Raw genomic sequence first — 15,283 nt, 5'->3', positions numbered from 1 at the left:
TGTGACAGGACACTTGAATTAGCTTTAGCAGAAGAGAAATGGAGGAGCCATAGAACATTAAGGATGAATTCAGGAAGACCCGAGACCATGGAGAACCTGCCTGCTCTCTACACTATTTTCCAAGGAGAGGTATATTCTTTCAGCTTTGAAAATCTGCCATTTATGTTAAGCATAGATTAGGGGTGAAAAGCAGTTGGGTTTGAGCTCCTGTCTGCTTGAGAATATCTTGGGCATTACAGTTTAAATGGGAAGGGCTCGTGGAGTGTCTGGCTACCACATGTGCCTGCTCTAAGCTCCAGACTTCTAATTGCATCCTTGGCATCTTCATTTGGATACCTTACAGCATCTCTAATTTATTTATTTATTTATTTATTATTTATTTATTTTTTCCTTTTTCTCCTCAAAGCCCCTCGGTACATAGTTGTATATTCTTTGTTGTGGGTCCTTCTAGTTGTGGCATGTGGGACGCTGCCACAGCGTGGTTTGATGAGCAGTGCCATGTCCGTGCCCACGATTTGAACCAACGAAACACTGGGCCGCCTGCAGCCTGAGCGCACGAACTTAACCACTCGGCCATGGGGCCAGCCCCTCTAATTTATGTTTTAAACTAAATTTTTGGTTTTCTCACCAATTCTCTTCTTCTTCTGGTCTTTTCCATCTTAGCAAATGGAACCACTATCCATTCAAGTACCCATGCTAGAACTGGGCATCATCCTTGATCTGTCTTCTTGATTTGATCTTGATTTTCCCTCCCACTTTGGTCCATTTCTACCTTTTAAGTATATCACTAGTCTGAATACTTCTTTATACTTCTTTATCCCCATTAGTTTAAGCTCTTCATCTCTTGCCTGGCCCTGACTGGGCTTTCTACTTCTGTTGTAGCCCCTTTCCACTCTGTTCTTCACATTGTAGCCAGAATGCCATTTGAAAACAGGTTGGACTGTGCTGCTTTCTCACAGCTCCTCTAGGCTTTTCACTGTATTTGAATGCATCCAAACTCATTTTCATGACCCTTACACGACTTGGCCTCTGCTTACCCTGACAATGATGTTTTGTTCTACTCTACTCATACTCCAGCCACATTGGTCTCCTTACAGCTCTGAACATTCTAAGCTTGCTTCCTTCTCAGGACTTTCACACATGCGGAGTTGCTGCTAACTACCCCACTCTCCCACCAACTTCTCTTTATCTTTTGTGTCTCAGCCCTAATGTCATCTCCTCTGTGATCTTCTTCCCACCATAAGTAAATAGGCTCACCCTGTATTTATTTGTGAACTTGTTTAATATCTGTCTTCTTCACAAGACTCTAAGCTCCATGAGGACAGAACCCTGTGTGTTTTATTCACTGGTGTATGTCTCAATCCCGGGGAGGAGGGTAGAAAATAATAGGTACTCATTCCATCTTTGATGACTGTATGAATGATCAACCTTTGAAGGAGAAGGATTGTATTTGTTTAGAGAGCAGAGGCTTTGGGACCGGACAAAACCTGGGTTCCAGTCCTAGCTCTTTTGCTTACTGACTGTGTGATTCTTGAGACCGTCACTTAATCTCTTTGAGCCTCAGTTTTCTCATTTGTTAGGTGGAGATACTAACTGCTTCCATGGGATTGCCATGATAGTTAAATAAGCTATCATCTATAAAAAGACAATGCCCGAGACATGGTAGGAATTCCTTAATATTATCTCCCTCTTCTTGAAGCAAAACTAAAGCCAAAAAATTGTTTTCAGCATCTTTATGAGTGCAGGTAGTATTTTAGCTCTATCTTTCTTATGGCATTCGTACTTGCTTTACAGTTGACAAAAGTTTCATCTTCTAATCATTTGAGGCTTTTGAGGACAGACTTTGTAACTGTCAGTCGGTTATAGATAATCGTGACTCGACTTCTGTTAAGTCGATCCCAACTGGTAACATAACAGTTAAGATACAAAGGATAACTTTCTAACAAATAACAAACAGTTCTGCTCTTGAAGCCTCTGTCTTCTTTTTTCAAGGCCCGTGGTATCCCCACAGGTCAGTGAAGTACCAGGGCTCAGAAAGAAGTAGCAGCACTGAAGATGAAGTTGATCTTTCTGATCGTGAAGCCCTCACCTGTCAGGTGTCGCACGAAGGAAAGACAAGCATGCTCTGCCCTCCACAGACTCACTCAGAGTTCTAAAGTGACTCCTGACCTACAGCTTCTTCTTAAATAAGGGGGAGCTTAAGTTAGTGTAGGTTTTATATTTTGCTGTCGAAGATGGCTGGGCTAGGGGAGTGTTCAGAGAGAACTTTATAGTTCTAGCTTAGTATTCAGGAGCACATTTTGAAACATCATTTAGAAGTGAGTGGCCCCGTGGCTGAGTGGTTGAGTTCGCGTGCTCCGCTTTGGCTGTCCAGGGTTTCACTGGTTCGGATCCTGGGCGTGGACATGGCACGGCTCATTAGGCCATGTTGAGGCGGCATCCCACATGCCACAACTAGAAGGACCCACAACTAAAATATGTACAACTGTATACTGGGGGGATCTGGGGAGAAAAAGCAGAAAAAAAAAAAAAGATTGGCAACAGTTGTTAGCTCAGGTGCCAATCTTTTAAAAAAAAAAAAACTGGTGACTAGAATTAGGGAAATAGAAATTTCCTGATAAATTGCAAAGAAGAAATTTTTTCAAAATATTCATCTAACAAACATTTAATGAGTGCCTAATATTTACAAGTAAGACTCAGTTACATTAAAATTCAAAAATAATTTTGTAAGCCTAATTGTATGTCAGCATTGTCATGCATTCTGTGTCATTGACTCTCTTCAACGAAACTGTTACTCTCATTTTATGGATAAGGAAACTCTTCTGAAAAGTTAGGTAATTGCCCAGTGGTTAATAAATGGCAAAACAGGGATTTTAAATCAAGTCCTCTCTCCAAGTCTACTTTCTTCTAAACTGTACCTGGGATTGTCCAGCTGTATGTAAACGCATGGAGGAACCAAAAGACCTGTAAGAACTCTTTTGACTGAATTGAGGTATAGGAGGAAGGCAGATCTGGTTGTTCCCCAGTCATTGTTCTTCAATTACGGCATTTATCACAGTCTGTTGTGTACTCTTGTTATTTGTATAAGTGCCTGTCTCCTCCACTAGATAGTGAGTTACTAAGGAGGGCAGAAGCCATGCTTTGTCTCAAGTATCTTGGTAACTACTTGAAATTCATTTAAAAATAGGCTGGGCATCTCTTTTTTTAAGTTGTTTTTATTTCACAGTACCTGACTTGGTATCTTGCAAATAGGTGCTCAGTAAATGTTTGAATGAAGTTGAACCCAAGCCTCTTAGGACGAATTGTCCTTCCAGAAACTGGTGGCACAGCCCATACCTAGCACTTCTTCTCTTAGCAGGCTTGGCAGGACTGAGGGGCCCAGTGACCGAATAGCTGAGAAGCCAGTATTCATCCATCTCTCATCCTCTGAGAGGCGTTTAGGTGCTGGAGTCGGTTAAGCATGGTAGTGGTACAAGCACAGCACTGCGAGTTGGGATTTCGCTCAGCCCAGCCTTAGCCGAAGAAATGCTGAGGGGAGATTGGTGTTGCTAAGGTGGAAATGGCCTTGGAATAGAAGTCAAACACTTCCATTCTAGCCATGCTACTTCCTAACTTTGTGATTTGGACAAGTGACTTAGGTCTTTGAGCCTCCAGTTTCTCACTTACCTTATGTGGGTACCTGGTTTCAAGGCCACTGCAACCTCTAATCTGAAGATGGTAAATTCATTTTGCCCAAACCCTGAGTTCAGTTGAGATAATTACTGAATTTTTTCCCCTGAGCTATTTGACTAATTATTCTTGGGACACCAGGCAGACTGTGTGATCATCTGCAGCAGGTGCCATTCTGTTAATTTCAACTCTGACTGCACCCTAGGGGACACAGCGATGGAAACACCTGGTGCTGGAAATAGGCACGAATGCCTTTTCCTAACTGAACAGTTGCATGCATCCATTCTGGAGCACATTAACCTTTCCTTTTGGGAGAGGCCAAATTAAGATCTGTTATGATATTTCCTCAAAAGATTCTAATGTGACAGTGGAGCATCAGGATTGAGAAGTGAGATTGTCTTAATTTACACCAGCAAGGTGATTTGGGCTCCAACTTCCAGATGCTACTTTTAACTTTGGTAGATAATTGTGCCCTTTAATAATGTTATTATACAATATGAGACATCTCAACCCTCTCTCTAGAACCCTGGAGCAAAAGCCAAAGTGTCTTTAGTTTGTCCAGAAAGAAAGGATTTGCTTTTATTGTAATTAGAAGTTTAAAGTCTTTTCTTCTTTATCCGTGTGGCCCTGTTTTACAGAGAACAACTTGCTTTGTGAACTTGGGTAAGCACTTCGTGTCTCTGGTCTTCACTCTCCTCATTTGAAAAATGGCAGGAGTGGACTGGTTACTCTCTAAAGTCCTTCCTCCAGTTCCCCCTTGCCTTGATTTTAAGTACTAGTATCTGCCTGATTGTACTGTTTCTTTAGGACTGCCTGGTCTATACCCCAGCATAGCATATTCATCAGTGTAAAACAGGATTTTTGAACTTTTGGGTCTTAACCCATTGTTAATGCTGTATCTTGGAGAGTTAGTTCAAGTGCCATTAAAAAAATGAGAAGAATGGAAGTTTTTATCTATTCCCATCCTAACATTGAAGTGAGTAATGATGATACTTAGTGAAGTAGGAGGCATTGGACTAGGACTGATGGGATCGAGGTTCTTTGCCTAGCTTGTATCTAAGTTAGTTGCGTGCCTTTCCACTAGTTACTAACCTTTTTCTGCTTCAGTATCTTGGACTGTAAATTATTAAAAAGCTGCAATTTTCTGAATGCACATTAGGTGCCAGATACCAGTGCGAGGTACTATATGCACATCATTTATTATCTGTAGCAGCAAAGTGAACACAAATGGGAACTTAGGCCCTGAAAGGCAAGTTGTGTTCAAGATTCCACAGATAAGAAGTGTCGGAGCTGGGAGTAGAAGCCACAGTTTTCCCTCCAAATCCTGTGCTCTTTCTGTACCTATACTATTCCACCTTATCTGCAACATGGGGACCTACTGTATATACTTCCGTATATACTTATCATATATCCATATATATACATAAGTATATACCCATATGTACTTCCGAAGGTTGTTGCCAGGAGCAGATAAGATGTCAAATGTCACATTGGGTTTTTTTTTGAGGAAGGTTAGTCCTGAGCTATCATCTGCTGCCAATCCTCCTCTTTTTGCTGAGGAAGACTGGCCTTGAGCTAACATCCGTGCCCATCTTCCTCTACTTTATATGTGGGATGCCTACCACAGCATGGCTTGCCAAGCGGTGCCATGTCCACACCCGGGATCTGAACTGGCGAACCCTGGGCCGCCGAAGCTGAACATGTGCACTTAACCCCTGTGCCAGTGGGCTGGCCTCACACATTGCATTTTTTTACAATTTTTTTTTAAAAGATTGGCTCCTGAGCTAACATCTGTTGCCTGTCTTCTTTTTTGTTTTTCTTCTTCTTCTCCCCAAACCCCCCCAGTACATAGTTGTATATTCTAGCTGTAGGTCCCTCTGGTTGTGCTATATGGGACTCTGCCTCAGCATGGCCTGATGAACGGTGCCATGTCCGCACCCAGGATCCGAACCGGGGAACCCCGGGCCACCAAAGTGGAGTGTGTGAACTTAACCACTCAGCCATGGGGCCAGCCCCTGTCACGTTGCTTTTGGCTGTTAGGATTGTATAGTTAAAGGGAACCCATGAGCAGCTCTAGTGTAGTTAAGACTCACTACTTTCAAATCCCAGCTCTGCTACTTACTAGCTTTGAACATTGGGTGAGTTATTTAGTCATCAGTTTTGTCATCTATCGAATGAGTATAAGAATAGTGCCAACATCATATGGTGTCAGGAGATTATGTAAAGCTCTTGAAGAGGGTTTTGCGTGTCGTGAGTGTTCAGTATATGTTAATGAATAGCAGTGTGGTAGGGATTGTCTTATTCAGTCCCCTTGTTTTCGTTATGGTGAAGCTGAAACAGTGATTGCCTCTGTTAGATTAGATGAAACAACTAATTCAAGTTACTGAAGAAAATAACGTTTATATGTTTAAGACTGTAATGAATATTTTACAAGTAATAATGAATTGAGTGATAAATATAGAATGCAGTGGCAACTTTGATCCCGATCCATGGGTTGGGGGTGGGCTAGAGGATGGATGAGAGGGAGAGGTGGTCTGGGATAGTGATTTATCTTGAGGGTTCTGGGCCTTTCATTGCTATTAGATATTTCATAGATGCATCAAGCCTCTCACTTCTCCATCTGAGGTCAGCTCTGCAAAAGACCTGGGGGCAACCCTTTTTCTCTCTAATCATATCTTTTCAGGTTCTGTCAGATGTCTGTGTGTGGGCTTTTTCTCTAATTGTCTTGATAAAACCCAAGACAGGTTTGGAGTGAAATAGAGCAGGCTGTATGGTTTGGTTTGATTTGAAGTTTAGGAAAAAGGGATGTCCTACATGATCCATTGCACAGTATTAAAGTTCTCTGTATTGGGATTGGAGGCTGCAGTCCCAGCTAATATAAAGTGTAATTTTATTTCCTGATTTTCTGCTGTTTATTTCTTTTCTTCATATACCTCCTTTGGAAATCCCCAAGGTGTGGGATTTGGGCATTCCTAGGTACTGTCATAGCATCTGACGACAGTGCTATCTCACCAGTGTTTTTAATGTGTTCACACATACCTGTCAGTCTAAATTTCAAAAAGAACAGAAAGAATGTTTGACAGAACATCACTTTTAGTCAGTTTTGCAGTAGACAGAGGCAGTCAGTACCAAGTAGAAATTCAGGGAGACTAGGTTAAATGCTACACAGGAGAGATTCTCATTTGTGTGACGTTGATTCTTTTTTTGTTTGTTTTTATAGGTTGCTATGGTGACAGACTATGGAGCCTTTATCAAAATCCCAGGCTGTCGGAAGCAAGGTGGGAGCCTATAACTTGAAATTCAGCCCTGCCATTTCACTCTCTGCTGTTACTCCCACCACATCCCAATTATAAGCTCTACATTTTTCAGACAGTAGTTTGTTCTTGTTTTTGCTTTTAGTGTGGAGATATAAATACAGGCAAATGATAACAGTTCATTTTTAGCAGATCTTAACTCAGAAGAATGGTGCTCTCTGACTTGGGGGGAGGCCTGGGGTATAGCCACTTAGGCTCACTTCTGGAATCAGCTCTTACCTAAATTCCACCCTAGGCAAGTCCCAAATCTTAGGATTTTGGGGGAGGACAACTACTTACTCTGAGGTTGACATTGTGAGTTTTCTAGTATATAGCACATGGAATGGAAATAGTATTGTAGCCACTACAAATATATGTTGTATATATAATGCTTTAAATTTTCTTTGTAATTGGATCGGCATTTGTAGAACATTTTTGGAGAATCTCTTTCACATCTATGATCTTATTTGTTTCTTAAACAACGGTGCTAAGTAGAAAAGGCAAGTTCCACAGACTGTTGGCTCACTCAGAGTGATTTAGCTAGGTAATGGCACAGCCAGGTCTAGAACCCAAGCCTCCTAATGCCTAGCCAAGTGGGCTTTCTGCTATATCACACTGCTAGTAGATCCAGAGACTCAACTTGCTAAGTCCTTGTGCTAAAATAAAGATTTATTAAAGATGGTAATGGAGGGCTGGCCTGGTGCACAGCAGTTAAGTTCGGACATCCTGCTTTGGCATCCCAGGGTTCACCAGTTCGGATCCCGCCACTGCTTGGCAAGCCATGCTGTGGTAGGTGTCCCACATATAAAGTAGAGGAAGATGGGCATGGATGTTAGCTCAGGGCCAGTCTTCCTCAGCAAAAAAAGAGGAGGATTGGCAGCAGATGTTAGCTCTGGGCTAATCTTCCTCCAAAAAAAAAATTCAGGGGCCGGCCTGGTGGCATAGCAGTTAAGTTTGCACACTTTGCCTTGGTGGCTTGGGGTTCACCAGTTCAGAGCCTGGGTGGGGACCTACCCGCCACTTATCAAGCAGCCATGCTGTGGCAGGCGTCCCACATATGAAGTAGAGGAAGATGGGTACAGATGTTAGCTCAGGGCCAGTCTTCCTCAGCAAAAAGGATGATTGGCAGCAGATGTTAGCTCAGAGCAAATCTTCCTCAAAAAAAACAACAGCTAACCTTTGGCTAATAAAGCCATATCTCTAGCATTGGAGACTACTGTGCTGCAAATCGCATCTTGGCATTAGAAATGGCTTACCAGTAGTTTCCAGCCAGCAGTCAGCAATAATAAAGTTTCTCATTTTTTGTTGGCTAGGGTTTAATGAGGTGGAACTCCTCCCCATCCCTATAGGCGTGCCCCTCAGACAGATAGTCTTGTTAGTGTACTTGCCATAGCTGCCAGTACCTGAAGATCCCATCCTCACTTGAGCATTTGTGTGACACTGGGGATTAAAGGCCTGCCACCTTCCAGCAGTCAGTCTTCAACTCACTCATGTCCGTACCCTGTCAGGTGATGCCTCTGACTGTGGCTGGCAGCTTCCAGAGAATCTGTCTGACAGCTGTGCTGAGACGAACCTCAGAGGGGGAGCTCAGGGAGCCAAACAATTCGGAGGAAACTGAGTTCTAATCCTGGGCTCTTCCATAGGTTTATTGGATAACTTAAGCAGTTAACTTTCCTACAATGTATTTTAGCTTCTCTGTCCTTAAAGGGGGAAGATTATTAAGTCCCATCCTGAAAGGACTGACTTAGGAAATAACTGGTCTCCAGATTTTAACATCTTTGATTCAGGAAGGTAGACTCTAATTTGAGTTATTTTTCTCAGATTTCTGTTCTCAGAATTCTTTAACCACTACTGAGTTGAAGACTTCTTCCAAGTATTCAGATTTAAACTAGATTTTCTTTCCCCTCTCATGGTGTCTGATAGAACTTTGTGTGATGATGGAAATGTTCTATATCTGTTCTTTTTTTGTTGTTTTTGTTGTTTTGTGTGTGTGTGAGGAAGATTGGCCCTGAGCTAACATCTGTTGCCAGCCTTCCTCTTTTCGCTTGAGGCAGATTGTCACTGAGCTAACATCTGTTTCAGTCTTCCTCTATTTTATGTGGTATGCTTCCACAGCGTGGCTTGACAAGCAGTGCTAGGTCCACGCCCAAGATCCAAACCTGCAAACCCCAGGTGACTGAAGCGGAGAGCATGAACTTAACCACTATGCCACTGGGCTGGCCCCTCTTTATCTGTTCTGATGTATTTTCTGACACCAACCAGTTCTCCACTTCTCTGGACACCAACTAGGTGCTTAACAATTCAATTCCATTCTGATGCTATCTACCTGGAGTTACTGTCAGATCCCACAAGTTAAAGGGGCTCAGACTCGTAAGACTGCCCCCATTTCAGATGCCAGTTTCAAGTCCGAGCTACCTGTACTACTTTTTTTTTTTAAAAGATTTTATTTTTCCTTTTTCTCCCAAAGCCCCCCGGTACATATTTGTGTATTTTTAGTTGTGGGTCCTTAACTAGCTGTGTCATGTGGGGTGCCGCCTCAGCATGGCTTGATGAGCAGTGCCCTGTCCATGCCCAGGATTCGAACTGGTGAAACCATTGGCCACTGAAGCAGAGCATGCAAACTTAACCACTTGGCCACAGGGCCAGCCCCTATACCTGTACTTCTTAACTGACAGGCTATGAAGCAAGGTTTCCCATGATCCCCTCCTCAAGTTTGATAATTTGCTAGAACGGCTCTCAGCACTCAGGAAACCACTTTGCTTGTGTTTGCTGGTTTATTATAAAGGATACAATCAGGAACAGCCAAATGGAAGAGATGCATAGGGCAGGGTATGGGAGGGGGGTGCTCTGAGCTTCCATTTCCTCTCTGGCACACACCCTCCCAGTAAGCTGGCGAATTCACTGACCTGGAAGCTCTCGGAATCTCATTGTTTGAGAGTTTTTATAGAGCTCAGTCTCCAGTCCCTCACCCTCTTTCCTGGAGGTTGGTGGGGCTGAAAGGTTCAGTCCTCTTAATTATTTGGTTTTGCTGGTCACCAGCCCCATCCAGAGACTATCTAGGGGTCCCACCCTAAATCACCTCGTTAGCATTAACTCTGGTGTGATCACAAGGGGCTTATTATGAATAACAAAAAACTCTCCTATTACTAGGGAAATTCCAAGAGTTTTAGGAGTTCTGTGTAGGAATCAGGGACAAAGACCAAATATATTTTTGTATTATACCACATCTGTGCTGTCCAATATTGTAGCCCCTGACTTTTTAATTTTATTTTAATTAATTTAAATTTAAACTTAAAATAGCTTATGAAGTTCTTTTTGTCTCCACTATCCTCTGCCCACCAGCACTAAACCAGGAAATTTTGAGAACAGAGCTTATTTGTTCAATGTTAGACTTTTTAAAGTGCCTTGCTTATGATAGAAGCTCAAATATTTTTAGTAATGAATTCCGTTTAGCAAATAATTACTGAGTTCTGTTTTCCGGTCACTGTGTTAAGTAGAACACAGAGATAAGATAACATGGTCCCTGCTGCTCTCAGATTGTTCACAGTCTAGAGATGTAAATCAGTGACAGTGCAGTGTAATGAATGAGTGAGGCTGCACTTATCTGCTGAGCTGTGGAGTAGTCAGGGCTTGGGATGCCAGGGCCTAGACAGTGCCTGAGGCATAGTGGGTGTTCAGTAAATTTTATTAAATGAATACGTGAATTCTAGTCTCAGCTCCATCCTTTACCAGCTTCTTGACTTCAGCAAGTGCTCAGTCCTTGAACCTTAGTTTCCTTAGCTGTGAAATGGGAATGATGTGCATTTTTAGAGTTTCTTGACTGGCAGGATCATGTCTTATTCATCCTTGGATCCATTTTTGCTTACAATATAGTGTGTGATAGTAAATGTTTGAATGAAACCATAATCCTAACAAGATAAAGGATGTGAAAGCACTTTAACTTACGTGCTTACATTATTGTTATATACTGTTGCTTAGAGATACCTTATTTGAAAAGTCTAAAGGGGGAATTCACATCCCCAAAGATAAAGGAGACCTTTTTTCCCCCCCTTCTTCTCCCCAAAGCCCCCTGGTGCATCATTGTATATTTTTAGTTGTGGGTCCTTCTAGTTGTGGCATGTGGCATGGCGCCTCATCATGGCTTGATGAGCGGTGCCGTGTCTGCGCCCAGGATCTGAACCAGCGAAACCCTGGGCCGCTGAAGCAGAGCGCGTGAACTCAACCACTTGGCCACGGGGCCGACCCCGTAAAGGAGACCTTTTATTTTGACGTTTTTTGGCTGCAGCTGTCCTCTAATGATTTGTAATTTTACCTCTTTCCTTTATTGTCAGTGGAAGTTGTGAAAGAACAACGCAGTTGGGAGAATATGTTTAAAGGAACCATAATAGACTCTCTTTTTCTCATATGGTGATTGAAATACTAACTCTTTCCAAGTTGTCAGATTTTTTTTTCTTCTTTTACTAGCAGACATTCAGATGAGACTCATTCTGTTTCATTGTCACGTTGGGTTTGTTGAACATGATGACAGACTTGATAGGCCTTCGGGTGTTTCTGGCTTGATGTCAGAAATCCAGGCACAAACAGCTCTGAATTCAGAACTCCCTTCCATGTGGCATGATGAGCAAAACATTTTGTTTGTTTGTTTTTGTTTCGTTTTGGAGCACATGCTAAAACAGAATCAGGTGTGTTTCTACTATTTGTAGATGAGCTCATCTTTCTCTTTTTTAATGAAAAGATAACACAGATCAATAATAAAGAAAAAAAATGGAGAAATATCAATGTGTCGTAGAAGACCTGACAGACTGATGTTTGAATTGCAGCTCTTTCTTTATCAGCTTTGTGACCTTGGACAATTTACTTAACTTCTACGCTATTTCCTTATGGGAACCTATGTCACAGGGTTGATGTAAGGATTAAGTGAATGGGTTGGTGTACTGTATTTAGTAAGGTACCCAGCACAGTGAGGGGGCCCTCCAATATTTTATTTGGTTCTCTCTGCCCTTCACTCGATCCAACTGTTGGTGGTGTATGTGGGAGAAATGAAGTACTTCCCAAGAATTCAGACTGTCTTCTGAGAGTGAAAGTGGTGAGGAACCCCCTGTACAGACTGTAGGATCAGCCGTTGGTAGAAATATACCAGGTAATTATCTGTAAATGTGTGACTGAAGAGATGGGAGCACTCAACACCTGGATAAGATAATCTGGCTCTGATTCCATGGAAAGGGATGGGAATGAAATTGGAATTTAGGAGACTGAAATCCAGTTGATTACATCGTTCTGTCTAGAGAGAGATTATATGAACAGGTGGGGAGTTGTCAGCCTGGAACAGAGTATAAGAAAGGCTGAGAGTCTGAAGTTGGCACTGTTTTTCTTGCCTTATCTAGGGCAGAAATGAATCTGATGATAAGACTAGAGAGATGGATTCTTTTATGAGGAAGTGATAGTCCATTAAACCTTCACAGACTGGCAATGTGTCTCACAACATTTGTCTCCCTTTTTTTCTGATTCCATGTTGAGGCAATTTCTGATCACTAACTTTGCAAGTGTTTGATACTGGGGGCCATGGGTAGTTTAACTAGATAAGGACTGGGAACTTTCCAGGTGTAAGGAAAGTGTATCCTCTATTGTAAATTAATAAATTTGTGAATTGTGTCTTTCCCTAAAACAATCAGTAAATCGACAGTCTGATTAATATATTGGTATACAAACATCTGCATGCCCAAGATGCCTACGTTGGCATCTTCAGTCATACCCCAACTCTGAGCTACAGACTTGCATATCCAACTGCCTGTCTGACATCTGCATTCAAGACTGAGGGCTGGACCATTCCCCTTGTTTAATTTACCCTATAAGCCAAGGCCTTTTGTTAGTAAGCCATTACTGTCTCAACTATAAAAATCCTGCACCCTAGCATAACTTTGTATTCCCTTTTGTTTCCAATTTTTTGCTATGACTACTTTGAGAAATGCCATATTTAACCAGGAGAAATGCCTGGACCAAAAAATCCTACTTTGGGATCAGGTTGGAGAAGGACAAATGGTTAATGCCTTTATTTCTTTCTTTGTGGTATTCCAATAAATAGACTTGTTTCAAGTATATTAGGTTCAACATTAATTTCACAACTTCCATTAGCAATAGAGAAAAGAGGTGAATTTTAGAATCAGAGGACAGTTACAGCCAAAAAATGTCAAAATGAAAGATTTTCCTTTAGGGCATCTGAATTTCCTCTCCAGACTTTCCAATTAGGCTGGTCTGCTCATTACACTATCATGGGGAACAAAAAAACCCAGCTTCATGAATTTTACCCAATTTGGAGATTATGTGATGGTCTAAAATTAAAAACATAGATAGTATAATAATATAAAGTATTTTAGAGGCCCCAGAGTTATTCAGATAGATGGGCTATCGACCTCCAGATCAGCTGAAGGAGGTCTGTGAGACTAAGTGACCGTAGTCATAGAAGGCAGTGGCTTCTGGTAAGCAGAGAGGGCAGATACTTTGAGTTACGGGCATGTGCCAATATCCTTGTGGATGCATGAGTGTGAGAGAAATTGAGAGAAAGAGAATTAAGGTTAGTAATTCTACCAAGTAACTTCAAGGAGGGCGATTATTGTAGTCATAAATCTTTGTCATATCAGGTTTTGCTTTAGATTCCTGGTTTATGTTCATTCAAAATAATTGTTTATTATGTTAATTTCCCCCAGAATAGACGGGTTTTCTCTATTAAAATATTTGAAAATAAACAAAAGAAAAAAATTAACCTGTAATCTTATACCCTAGTATAACCATTGTTATAGCATTTTGGGTCATTCTTTCTAATTTTTAAGATCCATTTTAAGCATTCATAATCATACTATATAATGTTTCATTGTATTTTTGTTATTTATAGGGGAAAATGCTAGTTGCCTACAGTGCTTGGCACATAGTGGGCCATCAATAAATATTTACTAAAGAATGAATTATTGATGTGTTTTACATAATCTTTTGAGCATCGTTTTTAATGAACCAAGTGGCTATACCATAGTTCACTGAACTGTTACCTTGTTGTCGGATATTAGGTTGTTTCTAATTTTTCTGTCTCAAAAATACAACGAATGTTTTGACGTAGGTTGCTTTTCCAGGTACATACAGCTTTTTCCATGTAAAAGATTATTTTCTTAGGACAGAGTTCCAGAAGTGATTACTGTCAAATTAATTACTAGTCAGAACTCTTTGGTTGCAAGGGAGAGAAACAGCTGAGCTATGTTTTGGCTAATTTTGCTGGGCAGTGCAGGATAAACCTTGCTTCTGCCAGGGCTGTATCAGGTGCTCAGCTCACACCCCCAGGGCTCTTGTTTGCTGATGCTCTTTCTCGCTTCCCTCTGGCTGACTCTTGCCATCTGGTGGTAAAGATGGGCATTGGCGTCTGCAGTTTATAATCCTGACAAAAGTCTTGAGAACGATGGTATGATTAGCTAGTTTCTATCCCTGAACCAACTGCTTACTGTGGCCAGGGGATGAAGTACCTTGATTGACCAAGACTGTCATGCGTCCACGGTTGGGGGTTAGGCCAGCTCCAACCAATCACACGGACTGACCAGATTATTTTAGAGTATGAGGAAGGTGGTTCTCCCGGGAAGGGACCTTGGACAGGCAGGAAGTTATTTAATAATTAGTTTATATTTTAACTATTTCATTGTAAATTAATTTTATTAAATATTTTTGTCACTCTTGATAGCTGTTGCTAAATGGTTTCTAAAAATTTATACTAGCCCTAGCAGTATTTCTTATTTTACTTTACTCACATCAACATTGCTTATTACTATTTTCTAAATATCTTGCTAATTTAATAGATTAAAAATGGCATCTTGTTTATATTTACTTTTTAACTTAGCATCTATGGTAATTATTTTCTTTGACTGTAATTTAAATGGCTGCTTATTCTTCCTTATGATAGATATATCATAGTTTACCAAGCTATTTTCCAATTATTGGTCATTTAGTTTGTTTTGTAATTTTTATTTTTAACCTTTGTAGGTAACAATACTGCAAGTATTTTTGTATGCCTATAGGTTGTTGCCTCTATTGAATTTTTTCTTTTGGAGAAATTCCAATGGTGATATTGTTGCATCAAAGATAGTATAAATATTCTTATGCCCTCTGCTTTCAAAGAATTTTACCAACTTGTATTTTTATCAGTATTACATAAGTGTAGTTACTCTATCACATTTTTACAAACATTGGCCATTATTTTAAAGAATATTTGTTAGTTGATTAGGTATGAAAAGCAGTCTCAAATTGTTTTAATTTTCAGTTTTAAATTAATGACTGGGTTTAAATTA

At 41.0% G+C, this 15,283-nt stretch overlaps 1 protein-coding gene across 11 annotated transcripts in view; it reads left to right on the top strand.

The window, feature by feature from the left end:
• Nucleotides 1-15,283, top strand: part of ZCCHC17 (zinc finger CCHC-type containing 17) — a 53,209-nt gene that overhangs the window by 5,003 nt on the left and 32,923 nt on the right. For all 11 annotated transcript variants that reach the window (XR_006888651.1, XR_006888652.1, XM_046661649.1 and 8 more), the window contains exons 2-3: nt 9-129; nt 6,890-6,947. Coding sequence is in view for 9 of the 11 variants with exons in the window: in XM_046661649.1 (XP_046517605.1) it covers nt 64-129; nt 6,890-6,947 (124 nt within the window). In the remaining 2 variants the exon portion in view is untranslated. The remainder of the gene's footprint in view (nt 1-8; nt 130-6,889; nt 6,948-15,283) is intronic.

Source organism: Equus quagga, chromosome 5 (assembly GCF_021613505.1).
Source record: "Equus quagga isolate Etosha38 chromosome 5, UCLA_HA_Equagga_1.0, whole genome shotgun sequence".
NCBI classification, from domain to species: domain Eukaryota; kingdom Metazoa; phylum Chordata; class Mammalia; order Perissodactyla; family Equidae; genus Equus; species Equus quagga.
The sequence above is the reverse complement of the archived record's forward strand: the minus strand, read 5'-3'. Positions and strand labels throughout refer to the sequence as shown.